Source organism: Carcharodon carcharias, chromosome 7 (assembly GCF_017639515.1).
Source record: "Carcharodon carcharias isolate sCarCar2 chromosome 7, sCarCar2.pri, whole genome shotgun sequence".
Classification (NCBI taxonomy): Eukaryota; Metazoa; Chordata; class Chondrichthyes; order Lamniformes; family Lamnidae; genus Carcharodon; species Carcharodon carcharias.
This window is the reverse complement of record NC_054473.1, coordinates 30,718,449-30,742,111: the sequence shown is the minus strand read 5'-3', so window position 1 is coordinate 30,742,111 and position 23,663 is coordinate 30,718,449. Positions and strand designations below refer to the sequence as shown.

The following is a 23,663-nucleotide window of genomic DNA, read 5'->3' as shown; positions in this document are numbered from 1 at the left end:
GACACAGATGAAAGTTTGGAAACATTTTTAGATTTTATGGATAAAATCTATTGAAAGGATGATTTATTAAGTGCTTACGAAGCGTGAACAGGTTTTGACAAATTTAGAAAGTTAGAGGATAGTCCAAAAAAGATTACATAATGGAATTCAGTAGACTATATGCAAGATTGCAAAAATTCAGTCTGAAAATTTCCAAATCAGTGCTGGATTTAAGTTACTAGACTGCATCAGAGTATCGAATGTGGACAGGCTTCTAGTTTTGATGGGAGTTAAATTTGCGGAAATATACACACTGCTAGAACAGAGGTCAGAAGATCTAAAAAAAAAATCCCTTGGAAAACATTCCTTTCTGGCAGTGTTCAATGTGCAAATGGGTCATTTGGTGGTCAGACAGAAAATGGCAGATACAATATTAACAGGATGGTAAGATAGTTTAGACACAGGCGTCAGTATGAAAGGAGATTTGTAATTAGAAGCAATGAGGACAGAAACATCTCTGACAATTATGGCAGGAGAAAAGAATTGGGGAATTACAACAAAAGAATGAAACCCGGAAATGCCCAGGGTGTGGTCAGTTGGTGTTTTGGATGTATCAGCCATGATTGAATGGCGGAGCAGACTTGATGGGCTGAATGAATTCAAAATACCATTATGCAATGAACTGTCCTAAACGATACAATAAGGTGTTGGAAATTAAACGTGAGACAGAAGACTCAGAAGAAGATGAAGATATTGTCCAAAGAGTGGGCATTAGTTACAAGAAGTTTCATCCCGGTGATGAATGTCTTGGCTGCAGATTCCTTCAACTATGCAGCGCTAGATAGCGGATACACCTCTACAGTCTGTGGAATAGACTGGTTAAAATGCTACCTGGACTCCTTTAAATGACAAGGATCAGAATAAGGTTAAGGAATTTGATAGTTCCACCACTTTTGGATTTGGAGATGATAATACCCTAAAATCTTAAAGGGTAGTGATTCCCTGTAAGATAGCTGGAGTCAATCATTTCATCAGCAGGGACGTAATATCTAGTGAAATTCGGTTACTGTTGAGCAGGCCATCAATGAAGAAAGCACAAATGAAGCTGGACGTGGAAAATGGCCAATGTGTTTGGAAAACCCTGTGGATTTGCACTCTACTATATTCCTTTAATGAAACCTAACTTTTCTACTAAGGAAATTAACGAAGTGCTATTAGCATCAGGGGATAAGAATTTACAAGACAAAAAGCTAATTGTGTTAAAAATGCATCGGCAGTTTGCCCACCCTTCACAAAGATTAAAAATTTTGCTAAGGGATGGAGAGTATACTAAATTTATAGAGGTGATAAGCGATAGGTGTGATTATATGTAAGAAATACAGAAGGACATCGACACAACTGATCATGCGTCTACCCTTAGCAAGGGATTTCAGTGAAGTTGTGGCAATGGATTTAAAGGTGTGGGATTTAAACAATAAAAGAGTTTTATTTTGCATTTTGTAGATTTGGCAGCAAAGTTTAGCCAGTTGACAATCATATAGTAAAGAAAATAATTGTGGATTAGGTTATGGAAAAGTGGATAAGGACTGGATTGGGACCACCAGCAAAATTCCTTGCTGATAATGCCGGGGCGGGGGGGGGGGGGTGTGGAATTTGCTAATGATGAGTTTCAGGATATGTACAAAAACATGAATATAATAGTTCTCAATACAGTAGCAGAAAGCTTCTTTAGCAATGGAGTGTGTGAAAGGAATCAGGCGGTGATAGATGAGATGCTTGGTAAGATTTTACCAGATAGACCAAGCTGTAAATTAATATCTGGTCTGGCATAGGCTGTCCGTGCCAAGAATTCACTGCAGATGGTTGGGGGCTATAGTCCATGTCAGTTGGTTTTTGGTAGAAATGCAAAAATTCTTTCAGTCCTGAGTGATCATCCCCCAGATTGGGAGGGAACTATGATTAGCTCTACCTTTTTTGAGGATTTAAGTACACTACATGCAGGCAGCAGAGCATTTCTTGAAGTCAAAGTTTCAGAGAATTCAGCGAGCCTGAAGATACAATGTATGGCTGTTGGAAACAATTTTCAATCAGGGAGAGTTGGTATACTATAAAAGAGAAGGACTTAATGAGTGGAAAGGCCTGGGAAAAGTTATAGGTAAAGATAGTAAATCAGCCATTTTACACCATGGGAACTGGACTATTCAAGTACACTCATCAAGGTTGGTTGGCACAGGTTACAAATTTGCTGGTCCAGAAAGGGTTGTAGGAAGTGATGAGGAACCATGTACTTCTCATACCCATATGTTGCATGATTGTGAGGACCAGGTAGCTGAAGTTGACAGGGCATCTGAAGATGGAGACAGCAATTCGGACTAACAAGATGAGGCAATTTGTCCCAGAGGAAAACTGCCAGAAGCTGGCACTAAGGTTACGTACTTGCCAGAAGGGGCTAGTCAATGGAGGGATGTGACAATTGTAGGTAGAGCAGAGAAGGCCACTGGAAAATATAAAAACTGGTTAAATGTACAAGATAAAGGACAGGAGGTTAGGCCTATGGATTGAGAACATGAAGTACAAAAATGGAAGGCACAAAAACACAGCATCAGTTCAGACAGTGTGCCTGGGAGTGAACATGTCTCTAGGAAGAGATCGTGAACTGTTGAAAGAACAATTGGGAGAGGGAGATCAAACAGCAACAGTTCAGAGTGTGATAGAGAGCAGGATAGAGGCTTAATAAGGTGGATTTATTGGATGAAAAATATATATTGATGTTTGTGTTATGGAAGAGAAGATCCATCTTTATTTAATCACACAAAAAAAGAATAAACTTAAGGGTTACTTCTAAAGAGGGGAATCTGTTGGGGAAGGAAACAGTTAACTCACAAGGCGTTTGATTGTTAATTATTAGTTAACAACCCAAGTACCCATTTGGATGTATAAAAGGGATAACATTTCTTAATTTAGTTTAATTGGTTGCTCAAATAGTAAAAGGGATAACAGGTGAGACAAATTCTCTCTGTAGAGTTTTATGCACCAGAAATTAAATTCTATTTGAAAGAGTCTGTCTTGGTCTTATCCTTTATTGCTTAACAGTGGCTGCTGCTGGTACTACATCCATGCAAGGCCCAGGGTTGCCAAGGGACCCAGGCACAGATGAGTGATGGGGAGGGGGTATTGGAGGAGGGTTGGCAGCAAAGGCAGGGAAGTGGCTCTTAGTGTTGCCTCCCCCAACTTCCTGTTGCTGAGTCCCTTGATCAGGCACTGAGTGGTCTTTGAATGAGGGAACCCTTCTGACTTCCCACATGGCGCGTCCCCTGCCCACCACTAGGTGAATACTAGCAGTGGCAGTATGAGGCCCTTAAGTGGGCATTAATTGTCCACTTAAGGCTCAATTGTCAGAGTGAGAAGTCCACCCAAGAACCTTGCTGCTCTGTACTAATTGGGGTGGAGTGGGGAAGGTGCAGGGTCCCCACCTGGCACACTTATGCTCGATTAAATGCCCCACTACTACCACAACCTGCCACAGGGGAGGGCATTAAATTCCACTCAGTATTTTATTCAGTTTTGAAAGTATAAGAGCACTTTTCCCAATGCAACGGTATTCTAATGCATCCCAAAACTTACATAATGCTGATCAATGTAAGGGTAAATTAACTTTACAGGACAGAGCCTTATAATCAATCACTGTAGTAAAAACACATCTAACTTATATAGTATAGCATCTAACTATTGAAACTGAAGGAACATGTTTTTCAAAACTTATCAATGAAAGAATTCCAGGAGCAGGTGAATGTTTGTGTATTTTTTTTGGTTCCCTACTTGGGACTGGGGTTTCTCCATAGTTCACACTTCCTCTGAGTGGCTGTGATCAATTTCTACTTACAGGAGGGGCCTGATTCCACTGAAATTGAGTGGGTGGGTGTTGTGTTTAAACTGCTCATCCCTCCTCCTCCTCCCCCCCCCCCTCCCCCCCCTCCCCCCCCCTCCTCCCCCCCCCTCCCCCCCCCCCTCCTCCCCCCCCCCCCCCCCCCCCCTCCTCCACCCCCCCCCCCCTCCTCCACCCTCCCCCCTCCTCCACTCCCCCCCCCCCCCCAATGGAGCACAAGAGTGGGAACGCTGCATGCAGGCTGACTGTCCACATCTTTATCCTGCAAAAATTGTCAGAAATGTGAATGATGGTGGGAAACCTGGAATCTGGTCCCACCCACCATTTTTAAAGAGCTCCTGAATTGGCCAGGATTTTCCCACATTGTGGGGAAGAGAACTAGAGGCCATCAGTATAACTGAAATCAAAGAAATAAAATAGGAATTCAGAAGAAGCTTCTTTACCCAAGAGCTGGAGAGAATGTGGAACGCGCTACCACAGGGAATGGTTGAAGCCAATAATGTAGATGCATTTAAGAGGCATGAGTAAGAGGCAAGAGTATGAGAGAGAAAGGAATGGAGGGTTACAATGATGGATTTAAATGAGGAAAGATTAGAGGAGTCTCGAGTGGAACTTAAACATCATGGCCTGGTTAGGTCGAATGGCCTGTTTCCATGCTTTAGCTCCTATATAATCTTATGTATGCAAACATTGTATTGCTACAGATTTGAGTTCTTAATAAGGAATCATTATGTTGATTGGAATTGGCTGCAATGAATATTTTGTGACATTGAAGCAGTGAGTGGACAATGGCAACATGGCTATCTAATAGCATTTAGTCTCCATGGCAACAGTTGCCAGAAGAGTATTTAATGGCAGGAAAAAAAATAGCGTTTGGTCTTTGTATGCTTGTCTTGCTTCCTTGGTATTGCTTCAAATGAGAATGGAGACAAATATGTTCATGTTGCTATGGTATTTGGTATTCAGAAAGTGCTGTCAAGACCTGGCTGCTGGAGAGTTAGGCAGATGCTTATTGGTGGATAAAAGAATAATTTATGATTTCCAGTAGGTAATTTGAGAGTTTGCATTTAATCCTTTCAGAAAGTTTAATTCCTACCAAATGCTGTATTCAAGCACTGGGCCAGTAACTAGGCTTTATGACCCACACCCAGATCCTTGTCCATATTAATGAGACTATTTACTGTAGACTGTATAAAATACACTGACTTATTGCCCATTAAAAAATATTTGTATATTTAGGTTTCTCCTGAATGCTAAGCAATATTGGTCAGGGTTTACTAGTCTTTTCAGGGCAGGGGCTGGGGGGTGATGGCTGGCATTGAAATGACTAGATCTAAATTACAACTAATTCTATTCCTGATCCTGAAGTGTGAGATTGAACAAAGTCTAAAGCACAAATTTCCTGAAAGGGCAAGTGCAGTAAAACAGACACAGCATTTTGGTGTTGCAGATTTCGTGGGAAGGACATATTGGGCTGAATTGAATCCAGGCGATGGGAGTTTCGCCCTCTGGCTGGAGAACCGCTGGGAGTCCTGTCTCGTCTCCTTTGGGGATGGCATAGCAAATTAAGTGCCTATCAGGTACATAAGTGGTCAGCGACGAGCCTTCCCCAGGATCAAGGACCCTGGAAAAATCCTGCCCCCCTCCCCCCAAGAACTGCCAACCAGTCGGAGGCCAGCAGCTCCTCATTGCTATCAGCGCCTCTGGGATAGCAGTGGTAGCTGTTGGCAATACACCCACTAAAGGCCCGGGATCAACAAGGGTAGGGAGTGGCTCTCTGTGTGCCCTCACCTTCCTGATGGCCGGTCCCTCAGTGAGGCACTGAGTACCTTTGAACAAGGGACTGGTTCCACCCACTTGGGTGACTGAGTTTCAGGCAACTGTCCAGACTGCTGCTGCTTGAAATCCATCAGTGGTGGGATGAGGCCCTTAAGTGGGTATTAATTGCCCACTTAAGGGCTTCAATTGGTGTTGGGGCAGGAAGGCCGTCTGTCAGCCAGCCCCCTTCTACCCGATGAAATGCTGTCCCTCGCTGTTAGCATCTAATAGGTTCTGTTTAATGAATATTAAAAACCCAGTACTTGAAGGTAATAAGGTGAGCAGGGCGTTGATTTGTTAATCAGACTCAATTATATATGAGGAAGAGCTAGCCAGCACTGGTGTGTTAAAGGGAAGAAATTTGTGCTGTAGTGGGCAATGAAACCCTCTACTTAAGCATCCTTGCCTCTGTATATCCTTCACATCTAGGCTTGGGAGGTAACCAACAACCGTCTCGAAACTTGCCTCGAGGAGGGCATTAAATTCCACCCATCACGTTCCTTGTATCACACCTTGATCTCTGCTCCATTAAGAACCATTCGGTACAAATGATACAATCAAGGCTTAAGAAAACAGAATTTTAAAAAGGCTAGCAGAAGTTAATAGTTGAACACAGCATTATGCATAACTGATCTGTTGCCCTTCCTTTTATATGGTGCTGCAGGTGAGCGTGAGACCAGGCATGACTGTACAAGACAGTTTAAAAAAGGCTCTAAAAGTTCGAGGTCTTCAGCCAGATTGCTGTGCAGTCTTCAGGCTGCCACAGGGATGGTAAGAACATTTTTTTGTTCAGTTAATATGAATAATAGCTAACTGTCTGTCTGTTATGTTCTTCAATAGTGGAGTCAAATGTACATTATGCACTGAATAAAATATTGATAGCATACTAGGTTTGTCTTATTCAGTTCCTATTTGTTCTTCCTGTAATAAATACAGCTGTCTGAGTTGTTCTTGATCCTGGCCTGAGGAAGGTAAAATGGTTCCATTTTATAAGACAAAAAAGCTGCAAGTTTTATAGAAAGAAGTCTTTAACATATTTTTGAGAAATTATTTAATATTATCAGAGGTATTTCTAAATTACATTAAATGCCATTGCTTGTTACGATACACTGTAGTTTTCTACTATGAACTTGCTTGACTTTGGTCACATGCCTCTGAAAATATGGGCCCTTATTTTAGACTTGTTATTGGCAAGAGGCCCAAATCATTTTTCTGATCAGGCCTCATTTGAATGTAATTGGCAAGCTGCCTGTGTGAACATTCATGGCTGCTTGCTGTTTTTGGGACTTGGAAAATCCCTGCAGCATTGTATTAAAGGGGAAGACTGTGTCATATTGTGGCGGGGTATGGGTCAGTTGAGTGAACTACTGATTAGGATGGTGGACAGGTGGGAAGGATTGTCATTAAGGAGCAATTATGCTCATCCTGAATCCCAGAAATGCTATATAGAATGCATTTTCCTCATTCCTGGCTTGTTTGCCCTTTTAAGGGGCACCAGTTCTGGCACTTCTCCACCCTGTATAATGAATGGGTCTTGCGCTTAGCAGGTGTTGTCCTGTCTGTTACCCAGTTACATGGTACAGTGAGGCTCTTGCCCATTTCCAGCATGAGTGCTGCTTAAATTGAGGCTTGTTTGAAAATCATAGTGGACAAATGTCAAATAGGAAGTATGTTGAGAATGAATTCCTTGCAATTTTGATCTCTACCTTCCTGCTCCTGCTGAAAAATAGGGAGATTGATCCAAATTGTGGTCTATGTCATTTAATATGCCCGTCACTCTTCATCTGCATGTGGTTAATTGGCTGCAGACATATGGTGAATTTATGTTTATTTTTAGAGCCACATAATTCTGAGTAGTGTTCAAGTTGCAGTGGTGGGTATGAAAATGGGCTTCACTCGTGTGACTGCTATTTGTCATTTGTCCCTAATTGAGCAAGGAAGAATCAACCACATTGCTGTTAGCTGGGAGTCACATATCAATCAGATGGTGACTGTTTATCAGAATATTGTTCAGTTGTCGGGTTTCTACTGACCTGGAAGCTAAAGGACCACCTGCTCAATGAAACAAGTAAAATAATTCACCATTTGTTATATTCTCTGTTCCTGTTCTCTCTGGGTGCCTATTAGTGATGGTGCATTTAGCTCTGTTGGACCACTTTGTGAAGCGCTGTCAAAGCGGGGCCAGCCTTCAGAAGGACAGCATCTGATTGCTCTCGCAATTTTCTTGGGGAATCTAGTGACATATGGGATGCTAACTGAAGAATTTGGTTTGTTTAGCTGGTAGTTGACAGTTTTCACTTAACAGTTGAGGTGTGATAGCACTGACTGGCTGTCAATGAGTGTTGAAATATGAAACTTTGGCAAGCTGGACAGTGTAGCAACATCCTAATGTGTTCAGCCATCATCTCAGTAAATCTGTTGAAATAAACGATTGAAAGTAATAGGGAAGCTAAGGATAGTATCAAATTAAAAGAAAAGACATACAATGTGGCACAGATTAGTGGTAAGCCAGAGGATTGGGAAAGTTTTAAAAACCAACAAAAGGTGACCAAAAAACAATAAAGGGAGAAAATAAACTTTGAGGGAAAACTATCAAGTAATATAAAAACGGACAGTAAGAGCTTCTTTAAGGATATAAAAAGGAAGAGAGAGGCCAAAGTGAACATAGGCCCCTTAGAGAATGAGGCTGGGGAAATAATAACAGGGAACCAGGAAATAGCAGATGAGTTGAATAAATACTTTGCTTCAGTCTTCATGGTAGAAGGCATTAATAGCATTCCAATACTAAATAATCAAGGGGCAAAAGAGGGGGAGGAAATAAATACAATAACTATCACTAGAGGAAAAAGTACTAGGGAAACTAATGGGGCTAAAGACCAATAAGTCCCCTGAACCTGATGGTTGCATCCTAGGATTTTAAAAGAAGTAGCTACAGATATAGTGGATGTACTGGTAGTCATCTTCCAAGAATCCTTAGATTCTGGAAAAGTCCCAGGGGATTGGAAAACTCCTAATGTAACACCCTTATTCAAAAAGGGAGGGAGACAAAAAACAGATAACTATAGGCCAGTTAGCTTAACATCTGTCATTGGGAAAATGTTAGAGTTCATTATAAAGGATGTAATAGTAGAGCATTTAGAATTACATAACCTATTCAAGCAGAGTCAGCATGGCTTCATAAAGGGGAAATCATGCCTGACAAATTTATTAGAATTCTTTGAGGAGGTAACAAGCAGGATAGATAAAGGGGAACCAGTAGATGTAATATATGTAAATTTCCAAAAGACATTCGATAAGGCACTGCAAGTAAGGCTACTTAATAAGATAAGAGCCCATGGTCTTGGGGATAGTATATTAGCATGTATAGAGGATTGGCTAACAAATAGAAAGTTGGGATAAGGGGGGTGTTTTCTGGATGGCAACCTGTAACTAGTGGAGTGCCACAGGGATCAGTGCTGGGGCCTAAATTATTTACAATATAAATGACTTAAATGAGGGAAGTGAATGTACTATCGCCAAACTTGCAGATGATACAAGGGTAAGTGGTGAGGATGACACAAGGAGTCTTCAGGGGTATAGGCAGATTAAATGAGTGGGCAAAAAAGTGGCAAATAGAATGTGGGAAAATGAGGTTGTGCATTTTGGTAGGAAGAATAGAGGAGCTGAATATTATTTAAATGGAGAAAGGCTGCAGCACAGAGGGATTTGGGAGTCCTCGTGCATGAATCCCAGAAAGCTAACATACCAGTTCAACAGGTAATAGGGAAGGCAAATGGAATGTTGACGTTTATTTCAAAGGGAGTGGAGTATAAAAATAGGGAAGTCTTGCCAAAACTATACAAGGCACTAGTTAGACACTAGTTAGACCACACCTGGAATACTGTGAACAATTTTGGTCCCCTTTATCTAAGGAAAGATATACTGGCCTTGGAGGTAGTCCAGAAAAGGTTCACTAGGTTGATCCCAGATATGGAGGGATTTTCTTATGAGCAGAGGTTGAGTAGGTTGGACCTGTACTCATTGGAGTTTAGAAGAATGAGAGGCGACCTTATTGAAACATATAAGATTCTTAAGGGGCTTGACAGGGTAGGTGTTGAGAAGTTATTTCCCCTTCTGGGAGAGTCTAGGACCAGGAGGCATAATCTGAGTAAGGGGTTGCCCATTTAAAATGGAGATGAGGAATTTCTTCTGAGGGCAGTCAATCTGTGGACCTAAAACAAAAATAGCTGGAAAAACTCGGCAGGTCTGACAGCATCTGTGGAGATGAAGACAGAGTTAACGTTTCAAGTCCGCATGACTCTTCATCAGGACTAAAGAGAAATAGAAATGAGGTGAAATATAAACTGTTTAAGGGGGGTGGGACAGGTGGAGCTGGATAGAGGGCCAGTGATAGGTGGAGGCAAAGGAGAGATTGCCAAAGATGTCATAGACAAAAGGACAAAGGGGCTTTGACTGTGGTGATATAAGCTAAAGAATGTGCTAATGATGACACCTGTCTTCCTGTGGAATTCCTTTTCGTAGAGGTTGGGTTGTTAAGTATATTCAAGGCTGATAGATTTTTAATCTGTAAAGGTATCCAGGGTTATGGGGACAAGGCAGAAAAGTGGAGTTGAGGATTATCAGATCAGCCATGAATTTATTGAATGGCAGAGCAGACTCGATAGTCCAAATGACCTACTTCTGCCCCTATGTCTTATGGTCTTATCCTTACCCTTGATTCGAAAAAGGAATTTAATTTACAATTATCCAATCCTCTCACACCTCCCTCCAGTCTAAGGAGGATTGGAAGATTATAGCCAGTACCTTCACAATTTCAATCCTTACTTCCCTTTAGCATCCTTGCATGCATCCCATCCAGTCCTGGTGACTTATCAACTTTAAGTACAGCCATCCTTTCCAATACCTCTTTATCAACTCTTAGCTCATCCAGTATCTCAGTTACCACCTGATTCACCATGACTCTGGCAGCTGTATCTTCCTTGATAAAGACAGGTGCAAAGTACTCATTTAGAATCCTGGCCATGCTCTCTGCCTCTAAGCATAGATCCCCTTTTCCATCCCTAATCAGTCCCACCCCTCCTCTTACTGCTATTTTACTATTTATATGCCTGTAGAAGACTTTTGGATTCCCTTTTATGTTAGCTGCTGTTCTCTTCTCATATTCACTTTTTGTCTCTCTCTTTCTTTTTTCATTTCCCCTCTGAACTTCCTATATTCAGCCTGGTTGTCGTTTGTATTATCAACCTGCCTCCTGACATACTCGCCCTTTTTTTTCCTGCTTCATCTTAGCCTCTATCTCTTTCATCGCCCATGGAGCTCTGGATTTGTTTACCCTACCTTTTGCTGCATCCTGTAATCGATGAAGCTAGCAGCAGACTATCTACATTTCAAATCCAAAGGTCCAATCAGATAATTTGATTTTTACCTCCTATTTTCTGGTTTGTAGCGGCAAATCTACACTCAACTTTAATGTAAAAATAATCAATTATTTTTCTTAATCTTTAAATACAGCCCATGAAGTACCAGATGGAACAATTGTATGCAGATTCTACGAAAGAAAACTTTGCGTTGTGCTAAAAATGAAAGACACTAAAGTTGCCCTATAATGTTCTGAAAGTAAAGCAGCTTTTTCAAGTAGTATGTAATTACAACCCAGATTCAGCCTGTGTACATAAATGTCAGAATTTTGTAGAAACAACCACTGCTCTAACATCTATTTGAGCTAAATTAAGTTCTGGACAAATAGATGATTTTTTGAGTGAGGTGTTGGTCTTTCATATTAACTGGGAAACTGTTATGGTTAGTGACAAAAACAAAAAACTGCGGATGCTGGAAATCCAAAACAAAAACAGAATTACTTGGAAAAACTCAGCAGGTCTGGCAGCATTGGCGGAGGAAGAAAAGAGTTGACATTTCGAGTCCTCATGATCCTTCAACAGAACTGAGTGAATCCAAGGAGAGGGGTGAAATATAAGCTGGTTTAAGGTGGGGTTGGGGGGTGGGAGGGGTGGGGAAGAGAAGTGGAGGGGGGTGGTGTGATTGTAGGGACTAGCAAGCAGTGATAGGAGCAGATAATCAAAAGATGTCACAGACAAAAGAACAAAAGAACACAGAGGTGTTGAAGTTGGTGATATTATCTAAACAAATGTGCTAATTAAGAATGGATGGTAGGGCACTCCAGGTACAGCTCTAGTGGGGATGGGGGGGCATAAAAGATCTAAAAATAATGGAAATAGGTGGGAAAAGAAAAATCTATATAAATTATTGGAAAAGACAAAAGGAAGGGGGAAGAAACAGAAAGGGGGTGGGGATGGAGGAGGGAGTTCAAGATCTAAAGTTGTTGAATTCAATATTCAGTCTGGAAGGCTGTAAAGTGCCTAGTCAGAAGATGAGGTGCTGTTCCTCCAGTTTGTGTTGGGCTTCACTGGAACAATGCAGCAAGCCAAGTATAGACATGTGGGCAAGAGAGCAGGGTGGAGTGTTAAAATGGCAAGCGACAGGGAGGTTTTGGTCATTCTTGCGGACAGACCACAGGTGTTCTGCAAAGCGGTCGCCCAGTTTAAGTTTGGTCTCTCCAATGTAGAGGAGACCTCATTGGGAGCAACGAATGCAATAGACTAAGTTGGGGGAAATGCAAGTGAAATGCTGCTTCACTTGAAAGGAGTATTTGGGTCCTTGGATGGTGAGGAGAGAGGAAATGAAGGGGCAGGTGTTACATCTTTTGCGTGGGCATGGGGAGGTGCCATAGGTGGGGGTTGAGGAGTAGGGGGTGATGAAGGAGTGGACCGGGGTGTCCCGGAGGGAACGATCCCTACAAAATGCTGCCGGGGTGGTGAAGAGAAGATGTGTTTGGTGGTGGCATCATGCTGGAGTTGGCGGAATGGCAGAGAATGATCCTTTGAATGCGGAGGCTGTTGGGGTGATAAGTGAGGACAAAGGGGACCCTATCATGTTTCTGGGAGGGAGGAGAAGGTGTGAGGGCGGATGCGCGGGAGATGGGCCGGACAGGGTTGAGGGCCCTGTCAACGACTGTGAGTGGAAAACCTCGGTTAAGGAAGAAGGAGGACATGTCAGAGGAACTGTTTTTGAAGGTAGCATCATCAGAACAGATGCGACGGAGGGGAAGGAACTAAGAGAATGGGATGGAGTCCTTACAGGAAGCGGGGTGTGAGGGGCTGTAGTCGAGGTAGCTGTGGGAGTCGGTAGGCTTGTAATGGATATTGGTGGACAGTCTATCACCAGAGATTGAGACAGAGAGGTCAAGGAAGGGAAGTGTCAGAGATGGACCATGTGAAAATGATGGAGGGGTGGAGATTGGAAGCAAAATTAATAATTTTTTCCAAGTCCTCACGAGAGCATGAAGCAGCACTGAAGTAATCATTGATGTACCGGAGAAAGAGTTGTGGAAGGGTGCCAGAGTAGGACTGGAACAAGGAATGTTCCACTTACCCCATAAAGAGACAGGCATAGCTGGGGCCCATGTGGGTACCCATAGCCACACCTTTTATTTGGAGGAAGTGAGAGGAGTTGAAGGAGAAATTGTTCAGTGTGAGAACAAGTTCAGCCAGACTGAGGAGAGTAGTGGTGGATGGGGATTGTTCGGGCCTCTGTTCAAGGAAGAAGCTAAGGGCCCTCAGACCATCCTGGTGGAGGATGGAGGTGTGGAGGGATTGGACGTCCATGGTGAAGAGGAAGCGGTTGGGGCCGGGGAACTGGACATTGTTGATATGACTGTAAGGTGTCAGAGGAATCACAGATGTAGGTGGGAAGGGACTGGACAAGGGGAGAGAGAAGGGAGTCAAGATAACGAGAAATGAGTTCTGTGGGGCAGGAGCAAGCTGAGACGATCGGTCTGCCGGGGCAGTTCTGTTTGTGGATTTTGGGTAGGAGGTAGAAGTGGGCCGTCCGAGGTTGGGCGACTATCAGGTTGGAAGCTGTAGGAGGAAGATGTCCAGTGGAGATGAGGTCAGTGACAGTCCTGGAAACAATGGCTTGATGTTCAATGGTGGGGTCATGGTCCAGGGAGAGGTAGGAGGAAGTATCTGCGAGTTGACTCTCAGCCTCCGTGAGGTAGAGGTCAGTGCGCCAGACAACAACAGCACCACCCTTGTCAGCGGGTTTGATGACAATTTTGGGGTTGGACCTGAGAGAACGGAGTGCAGTAAGTTCAGATAGAGAGAGATTAGAATGGGTGAGAGGAGCAGAGAAATTGAGACGACTAATGTCGCGCTGACAGTTCTCAATGAAAAGTTCAAGAGCAGGTAAGAATCCAGAGGGAGGGGTCCAGGTGGAGGGAGAATATTGGAGGTGGGTAAAAGGAGAGGACTCCTGCCCAAAGAAGTGAGCCCGGAGACAAAGACGGTGGAAGAAGGGTTCAGCATCATGCCAAGCCCGAAATTCATTGAGATGAGGGCGTAAGGGTATGAAACTAAGTCCTTTGCTGAACACTGAACATTCAGCGTCGGAGAGGGGAAGGTCAGGGGGTATAGTGAATACACGGCTGGGGCTGGGTTTGGAAGATGGGGTGGGGACGGAGGGACAGGCCGGGGTGGAGGGTCCTAGATGGGTGTTGGTGTCGATGAGTTGTTGGAGCTTGTGTTCCTTAGCACTTGAGAGAAAGAGCAAAAGTTTCTTTTTGAGGCGTTGGATGAGACGAAGAATAAAATGAAACTGGGGGCACGCATAGCTGTTCCCGTCACGTTCTGAGATCCACACTCAGTGCCATGCACCGACATAGGAACACACTCGACCTCCCCCTCCAGCAGCACCGCCGTACCCTTTTTCAAAGGTTGCACCACCCCCCCCCCCCCCCTTACCACCACCACCTTAAACCAGCTTATATTTCACCCCTCTCCTTGGATTCACCCAGTTCTGTTGAAGGGTCATGAGGACTCGAAACATCAACTCTTTTCTCCTCTGCCGATGCTGCCAGACCTGCTGAGTTTTTCCAGGTAATTCTGTTTTTGTTATGGTTAGTGACATGTTACCAATTTGACAAATTTTATCTTTTATGTATACAGTTTGTATAGTGGCTTATGGCGTGTTGGTGGATATGTGGTTTTATAATGAAAGGAGCAATTGCATTTGACACATTGTAGTATGTAAAGAAGGCAATAGAGAATAACAGAAAAAATAACAAAAGGCTAAATGAATTTGTTTTGCGTATTTTGTACACAAAGGAACTACAGAATGCTAAACTTTTGTGCTAAAGGGTTATGACTTGTAACTGGTCTACAATTCAGTTCAGCGCAAACTAGTTATTTGCATAACTTGGTATCAAGTTACCAAGGCACGTCTGTCTTGCAGATTTATCTGTTTTATATTTGGTTAATTGTGAAGCAGGAAGTGACAGTAGCAGAAATTGAGGTGGAATTGCAGAGTTGAGTACTAGTGTAGGATGAGTAGCAGATGAGGGATAAACATGGGGAGCAGAATGAGAGGTGATGGAAGCTAAATCAGCTAAGAGCAAGGATTTGGAGCAGTGTAACCCACAAGAGCATAATGTGGGTGAGATGTGCACACATTGGCATGTACTTGGTAGTGAATGATTAGTGGGGCCTGCAGGGGAAGTTCAGCTTTATATAGAAGTTAAAGAAGATGATCCAAGCAGTAATTAGTAAAACGTTAATTGTAACAGTGTGAAGTCTAGCTATGATTCTTGTTTGCTACTGTACAGTTAAAGAAATTGTGAATGAGCAGTCAGATGCAAGAAATTTGTTCACACTTGACTGTAAGCAAGAAGCATATGGAAATGGGTGCTAAAAATTAGTATATAATGTCGATTTATAAAAGCAGAATTGTACCACCAGTTTTGGAATTTAAACAATTAAGAAACCTTTGATAATAAGCAGTAGATACAAGATTTTTGACCACTCACTGGTAACTTACTTTCTGGAGACAGGAGTAATGATTTATTTTTCTCCAAAGCTAGCAGAGATTAATTTCTTAGACATCTCTCTTATACCTTACAAAAAGGCCACGTACAACCTCCAAACCCTGACAATCCTGCCTTTGAAACACAATAACTCTGGCACCTATATTTCTTAGGTGGTTTTTCCGATATGGATTTGAGAGTCTGAAAGTTTGGAAAGTGTTGCTTTTAACACTGTCACCCCATTGGTAGATAAGTCAGACTGTAAAGTTGTGCAAGATGATGGGAACATGGATTTAAGCTTTCTATGTGCCCCATCCCACTGAGGTTCCATGGTTTTTATCTACATAGCTTGCAAAGATAATAGCTTAGACTTCCTGCCTTACAATTCCCCTGAAATATTGAAGAAGGTCCCAATTTACTCTTGGGAGACCTCATCGGTGGGCCTCCTGGCTGCGCTGCTTCATTGGCCATCTGTTTTTTTTCAGTCTGTGGTACAAGGGTGATTCAGGATCCTCCTGGGAGCTTTGTATGAAATGAGTGTAGGACTTTTTATTGTGTTCAACGAAGTGTAGAAACATATGGAAAATCTGGAACATGTTCAACCTTTTGCCATGGAAATAGAAATGACAGAATTCTTGGCATTTCAATATATTCAAGTCTTCAGATCCATATTATCATTCTTTCAGTAGGTCTTTTTAATATTGTATATGGTGGTGTAATGTGTTGGAACAGTAATGCACAGCACCATTGAAATGGTGACCTATAGGTTTGCACATCTAACGCTCCACCACTTGTAGATACCAAGCATTCCCCAACAAAAGGAGTGAAGTGCAAGAAGGAGAATAAACAATCTATGCAACTCCTTGTGGCTGGTTTCCAGGTGAAGTTATTGGAGGTTTAGGAGTAGGTTAGCTATGTACATACTCACTACTGAAGGTGTGTGGATAGGGAAGAAATATATCTTAGGGGGAGTTTTACCATCTTATAAAAAATTCTTACGTTAATATCCTTTGCTGCATCTATAGCCCCAAGTACCGTATAGATTGGACCACAGATGCTACCTCATTGATTGGTGAAGAGCTGGTGGTTGAGGTCCTGGACCACCTCCCTCTAACAACTCACAATTTTGTAAGTACTTCAGCTTACATTTGATTCAGTTTGCACATGCTTCAGTAGCTTTACCGTTTTAAACCATTCTCATGTTATCTTGTTCAAAGGTCCGCAAAACCTTTTTGAAGTTGGCATTCTGTGATATCTGTCAGAAATTTCTTCTGAATGGCTTTCGGTGTCAGACCTGCGGCTACAAGTTCCATGAGCACTGTAGCACCAAAGTCCCTACCATGTGTATCGACTGGAGTAACGTTAGGTACTTGTGTAAAATGTTTAGTTGGCTTCTCAGATTGAACCTTTCTCTACAATAAACCATTTCACTAGATATTACCTATATTTGTATGCACTGATAGTTTATGCCATGTACGTAAGTTCATCAGGGCTGGCAATAACTGAATATTGATTCTGACTTTAGTAACTGCCATCAAAATGATTGCCTAATTGTACAACTTGCTGATCGGTAGTAAGGCATTGAACTCACTCCATGATCTCGGAATCTGAATTCTGGCTTTGAATGATACTTTATAAGTGTGAAAGTTTGGGAAGTGTTGCTTTTAACACTGTCACCCCATTGCTGGAGAAATCAGACTGTAAAGTTGTGCGAGATGATGGGACACATGGATTTAAACTTTCTATGTGCCCCCTCCCACCGAGGTTCTGTGGTATTTATCTACATTGTGTACAAAGATAATTGCTTAGATTCCCTGCTTTACAGTTCTCTGGAAATATTGATGAAAGCCCCAATTCACTCTTGGGAGCCCTCATCAGTGGGCCTCCTGGCTGCCCTGTTCCATTTTGTCTGTGACACAGAGTTGATCCCTCCTGGGAGCTTCGTGTGATATGACTGCTGGACTGTTTATTGCGTTTAACCAAGTGTAGAAATGTATTGGAAATCTGGAGTGCTTTCAACCTTTTACCTCTGGAAATGAGAGAATTCTTGACACATCAATAAATTCAACTGAATTTTAGGCACCCCTGCCAACAGTTTGATGGCAGAGGGCATAAAATCCAGTTGGTGGCCTTGATGCTGCCCATCTGCCTGCCTCTGACCTGTCTGCAATTTTACAGGGGTGTGGGTTGGCAGCGGGTAGCTCATCCGCCCTTGAGCCTATTGTGGTCCTTTCAGAGCCTCATCCTGCTGCCACCAGTTTTTCTTTTACCTGTGGGGGAGGTGCCAAAAGCTTTACCTGTGTGTGTAAGATGGTAAGGACCTCCTTTGTTGGGCCTGAGGCCCTTCCCCTGGCCTCTGAACATTAATGCACAGCACCATTTGGTTTGCACATTTGATGCTCCTTCGCTTGTAGGTACCAAGCATTTCCCAACAAAAGGAGTGAAGTGCAAGTAGGAGAATAAACAATCTATGCAGCTCCTTGTGGCTGGTTTCCAAGTGACATTATTGAAGGTTTAGGAGTAGATTAGCTATGCACAAACTCATTACTGAAGGTGTGTGGATAGGGAAGAAAAATATCACCCTCTCGCCCTGTCTTGCCAAGACCCCCTACCCCAGACTTAATTGGGCTCCTCAATATGGTGGCACCACTCCTGGCTGGTGCTCCTGGGACTATAGAGTTGCCAGTCATCTGATTGGTTGGCACCTCTCTAAAGCAGGAATCCCTCCTGAGAAAGAGGTGGAAGTCTTGCCTTAAAGCAACTAACACTGTTTCCAGCTTTAAATTACCGTGGGGCAGTTGTCAGGATCATTGGGCACCCCCCTGACTTTTTAGCTGGGAGAATGGCACTCTGTAAAATCCAGCCCTCTGATTCAGCAGACTGTCTTTCAGTTATGTGTGCTAGATTTTGGGCAGCCTATTAAATGGAATGCTTTACAACGATGTTGTTGCATGGTGTTCAAGTTTCATGTATTCAGTGTTCCAGTAACTTTAATGATTTGTTAACGTTTGTCGGAATACAATAACTGTCTAACGATTAGTATAATAAACTTTTATTTTTGGTTGGATGTTTTGGGTAATGTTAGAAGTCACTATCAGTTGTATTACAGTGATTTATCAAATTGCTTTCTCCCCTTTTGTCTGATCATTTTCATCCCTCCCAATTGGTGTATTGTACAGCTCTTATTTGGTGGAAGAATGGAAGGAACAGCCTTTGTCAACACCAGCTTTTGGTTGGCACTTAAATGTCCCTCCCCTAATCCTCCTGCAGTTTACCAATGGACTCTTATCCATAGGAGAGCAAGAGTTGACATTGCATACTGTGAGCATTATTTAAACCTTTTTTGCCATACGAGTGTATGCAAACTCATATTCCAAATAAAAAGGCCTTACAACAACTGCATTGGTCCCTTCAAATTCATGACATGACTTTATCTCAAACAACTGCTGAGTTTAAACCATCTTCTCTCCTTTTTCATTTCATTTGAAGTAAGCAATGCATTACCCATAAGTATGTGATCATTTTGTAACTTATCCTAAGTTCGAGGATATTCTCTTTATTAATTGCAAAATAATTGCAGTAAATTTAGGTATTTTAAGCAATTCTTGCTAGCTCATTTCTCTTATCCTCTGCCAGAGCATATCAAGCAGCCACAGCATACTCCAGACTGTTCTCCACATCCAACAGTGATGGGGTAGTGCCGTCTATTACACAAATGACTACACGCCGAGTACGCGAGTCTTTTTCACGGCTTCCTGAGAGGTAAGTTGGAAGCAATAAAGTAAGTTCAAAGAAGTTGTTCCATCACAGTTAGTAGTCTGCTTCTTTGACTGTTCTTAGCTTGTGTTTCTCTCTTTCTTGTTTTCAGTTTGCAGTACAGGCATTCCACCTCGCATGCCTTCAACTGCCCCATGCCTTTCTCATCCATAGAAGGTCAGCTCTGCCAACGGCAAAGGTCTTCATCCACTCCCAATGTTCACATGTCCAGCACCACCATGCCGATTGATAACAGCATTATTGAGGTAAAGAAAGACTCTTGTCCCCAGGTGCTTTGGCAGAACCCCCTGAGCTTGCATGTGCCTAAGAACACATGGGCATTTGCTGGCTACTCTTAGCTGTGGCTAGTAGATTTAATTTTCATTTGCCACTATAAATAAATAATGGCCCAGATGTTCCAGTCTCCGGGTCGTCAGAGACCAGATGTATGACCCAAGATGCACGCTGGGATCCCACAGAAGTCCCGAAGTGCTGACCTCTGGGAACTGCCTGGGAAGTTTGAACTTCTGGAGGGCAATTCCCATGCTCCCTGGGACCCCCCATGAATGTCTCCTGACTCTGAGTTAGACTTTGGACGGTTCCGACTTACGTACCTAGATAGTTACCCAGGAAATGTTAGACAGAAAATTCCTAGCCTAACTCCTCGGTAACTACAGAACTGACCCTCCCGCCCCCCCCACCCTACCCCTCCACAACTCTCCCCTCTCACTCCCTACTACCCTCCCTTACAGTCTTATCAACCCCCCTGACCATCCACCAACAATCCGTCCCAAACACACTCCTGACTACCAGACCTGACTAGCCCCTGATGTGACTACCCCTCCCCTACTACTGCCCAACCCACCTGGCAGCTCACCATCTGGCCACTCACCCAGCTGCCACCCTACCCAGCTACCACCTCATCCACCCGCCACCCTACCCCTTTACTCACTTACCTCACTTACCCATTCACTCATTCATCCACTCACTCATTCACCCATTCACTAACATTCATACTGGATGTTTAAACATATCATTTGGCAGCTGGTGCCATAAAAAGGGGGCATGCCCTGTCTTCACCAATCCCCACCCTCTCCCCCCTCGGCCCTGATGTTACAGCACTGCAGTGGAGCTCTTTGAGGGGCACTGCACTCTGCATTTCTGGAGATGCCAGGCTCAGAAGACCCAGCAAGAAATGTGGATGAGGTCAGGATGGGCAAAAGTTCTGAAAATGACTGCCACTTGGCGGTGGTTCTGGACCCATTTATTGTTTATGATCACTAGTTTGCATTTTTTTTAAAACTCTCATAGTTAGGTTTTCTTTTTCTACAGTCTCTGCTTTATAAAAAAAATTGCTTTCTGTTTTTTTTTGAAATTTTGCACTCACTGTACCATCATATTCTGAGTGCCAGGGCCATTTTTGCTGATACTTTAAACATTGAAGAATTAAGGAGCTGTCTAAAGTAAGGTCAGAGATTAGGGAACACTTGTACAGACAAAAGGAGGTAGAAGTTTGGAACTCTCTTTTGAAATTGGTGCTACATTAATTGAAAATTTTTTTTGTCTCCAAAGCTATTAAGGAATATGGGGCAAAGACTGGTATTTTGTAAAGTGCACATCTTCATTTGAAACACAAATAGATCAATATATTTAAATCATTTAAAGTAAATTATGGAAGAGACACAATAGCGACTGTTACAGAGCTAATGAGGAAGTTCACGATGCACGAGTTTATCGTGAGATCCACAGGATAGACTGCACTGGGGATTTCCCGAATGCAGCCAGAACCAAACAACTGCAGTTAAGATAAAAGCAAAATACTGCGGATGCTGGAAATCTGAAACAAAAACAAAAATAGCTGGAAAAAATCAGCAGGTCTGACAGCATCTGCGGAGAGGAATACTGTTAACGTTTCAAGTCCAAATGACTCTTCATCAGACTCTTCTGATGAAGAGTCATTTGGACTCAAAACGTTAACTGTATTCTGCTCTGCAGATGCTGTCAGATGTGCTGAGTTCAAACAACTGCAGTGTTGTCTTCACAAATAGATGGCAGGTCAGACATAATCTCATTGAATGGCCTAATGGGCTCAAGGGGCTTAACGACTTACTCATGTTCCTCACCGTTTTGGTAAAGGAGTTGAAACCAACACAAGAAACAGCTCTCCAGAGGCTAGTTAAGCAGTTGATTGCCATTTAAAATGGCAGCTAATATTCATTAAAAACGTCGCACAGCATTTTGGCAACTCGCAATTCAACAAATGCCCTTTCTTAACAACAATCAGCTATTTGGGAGTAAGTAGACATTGATGTCGATTTCATGATGTAGGTAAAATGATACTTACCAATTCCGATGATCATTGTTGCTGGAACTGTGAAGAGCACATCTGAAACACATTGTGAGACTTTCTGGGATATTTTGCCAAAGTTTTGTCACCACTTGAGCAAAATTTATTCCAAAAATTCTCCATGGACTTCGCCTAAAAAGAGTGAGAGCTGTGCTGCTCCACCTTGTTGGACACCTTTTTATAGGCGTGACCAGGATAAAGGGAGTGCTAGGGGAATCCCCCTTGGACTGGATAAGGAATGGGAGGAGGACATGAGGTGAGGCAGAACAGCACCAGCTGCTGCAGCAGAGAAGAAGAGAAGGACGATTTGGTGTCCTCTTCTCTTCCCCCCCACTCCTCCCCCCACACCCCCAACCTCTCCCTCTTAAAAGTACAGGACATCTCTCTTCCTCCACAAAGACCTTCAGTTCTGCATTGGATAACCTACATTCCATCTCCCTTGGTCCCTGAACCATTCTTCAACATGGTGCTCTGTGCCAGCCAGAGTACTTCACACCTTCAGTAGAAATGGGTGTGATGAGCCTACATACGTTGCTCCATGAAAATTACATCTAAGCAGCACTTGAGTGTTAAACCTGCCAGCTTCTGGTTAGCACCTGCAGGTGCATTAAAATCATAATCATCAATTAATCTGAAAATTGTATGATTAAATCTGGACTTTGAAGCAGAAACTTCTTATTAGCTCAAACATTTTATGCCGGATTTAATCTTTTTGCCAAAATAACCCCCCATCTCAATCAGTATTTACACAAAACTTTCACGTCCATGTACACTTCACTGAATCAGATGAAATGTTTTTTTTCTCCTTGTGCAGCACAACAACACTGCAACAGCACAAGATTACTTTGACAGTACTTTTAATGTAGATTGTTTTTGCAGTGTTTCTTCTTGGCATATTGCCATGTGCAGTAGATACACCATTCTTTGGATAAAGATTATCACGTTTCCTTCATTCACAATCACCAAGTCTTTTGAAAAAAATGTCCTGCAGATTGTTTCAGTTTTCTTTGTGGTAAAGTTAAGAGCATATTGAGGCCACATGTAGGGTTCCCCTGATAAACAGGAGTAATGAATATCCATTTCTAGTTCAGTCTTTTTGTGGAGAAATTGTTCTGGATGTAGGTAGATTATAGGGAATTACATAATTTCACCATTAAAATAATAACATTTCCCTTGGTATTCTCATGGATTGTTTAGTTAGTTGATGACATGAAATTAAAATTGTTTTGAAAATTGAGTGAACATTCTTTGAATATTTTCATGACCGCTTCTAAAACCATTAATTTTGAAAATTTATGATGGTCATGTTTGATATATATGTGTGTCTGCCATTTTCTTCAATTTGACCAACCCTGGTTCCTTTTATTTGTATTTACTTGTCTGCAATTTTGTTGTAGAATAAAATAATGCAACATCACAATTAGCATCCAGTGGCAGTGCTGCAAACCCTGAGAGCTAACATGCTGTGGAAAATTTGAAAGGTGGGATTTTGACAAAAAAAAGGTTCACTTTTCTAGGTTTGTGTTTTCAGTGGAAGAGGATAAAATTAGATTGTTTCAACACTGGCTGATAGTCATCGAACCTTTTCTGAACTTGCAAGTTAGCCCAGGAAATTTGTTACAGACTGGTAACAAGACAGGATGTGCTTTCAAAATGACAGAAGCTTGAACAAACCGATTATTATTGATCTAAGGCATTTAGATTTGCCACTTGTGGAGTTGACATAGATCCTGTTTACAACTAAGATGATCAATTAGTTTTGAACCTCAACCTCAAACCACATGAACAAGTTAATATTACAATTATACTGCTATCTTTGTCAAAGACCTCATGAAATTATACCTGTTCTGAAAATCAGGCCCATATGACAGAAGCACTGAGGGAAGCAAGGAATGTACTGTGGATGGCGGACTTCAATTTCCATCAACAAGCATGGCTCACTGTCACTGCTGCTGACCAAGTTGATTGAGTCCTGAAGGATTGATCAACCAAACTCAGATGGT

General features: G+C 42.5%; 1 protein-coding gene across 4 annotated transcripts in view; it reads left to right on the top strand.

The window, feature by feature from the left end:
• Positions 1 to 23,663, top strand: part of LOC121280165 (RAF proto-oncogene serine/threonine-protein kinase-like) — a 90,203-nt gene that overhangs the window by 24,694 nt on the left and 41,846 nt on the right. For all 4 annotated transcript variants that reach the window (XM_041191872.1, XM_041191875.1, XM_041191871.1 and 1 more), the window contains 5 exons: positions 6,348 to 6,454; positions 16,583 to 16,685; positions 16,775 to 16,923; positions 19,194 to 19,319; positions 19,426 to 19,579. In XM_041191872.1, the coding sequence (XP_041047806.1) occupies positions 6,348 to 6,454; positions 16,583 to 16,685; positions 16,775 to 16,923; positions 19,194 to 19,319; positions 19,426 to 19,579 (639 nt within the window). The remainder of the gene's footprint in view (positions 1 to 6,347; positions 6,455 to 16,582; positions 16,686 to 16,774; positions 16,924 to 19,193; positions 19,320 to 19,425; positions 19,580 to 23,663) is intronic.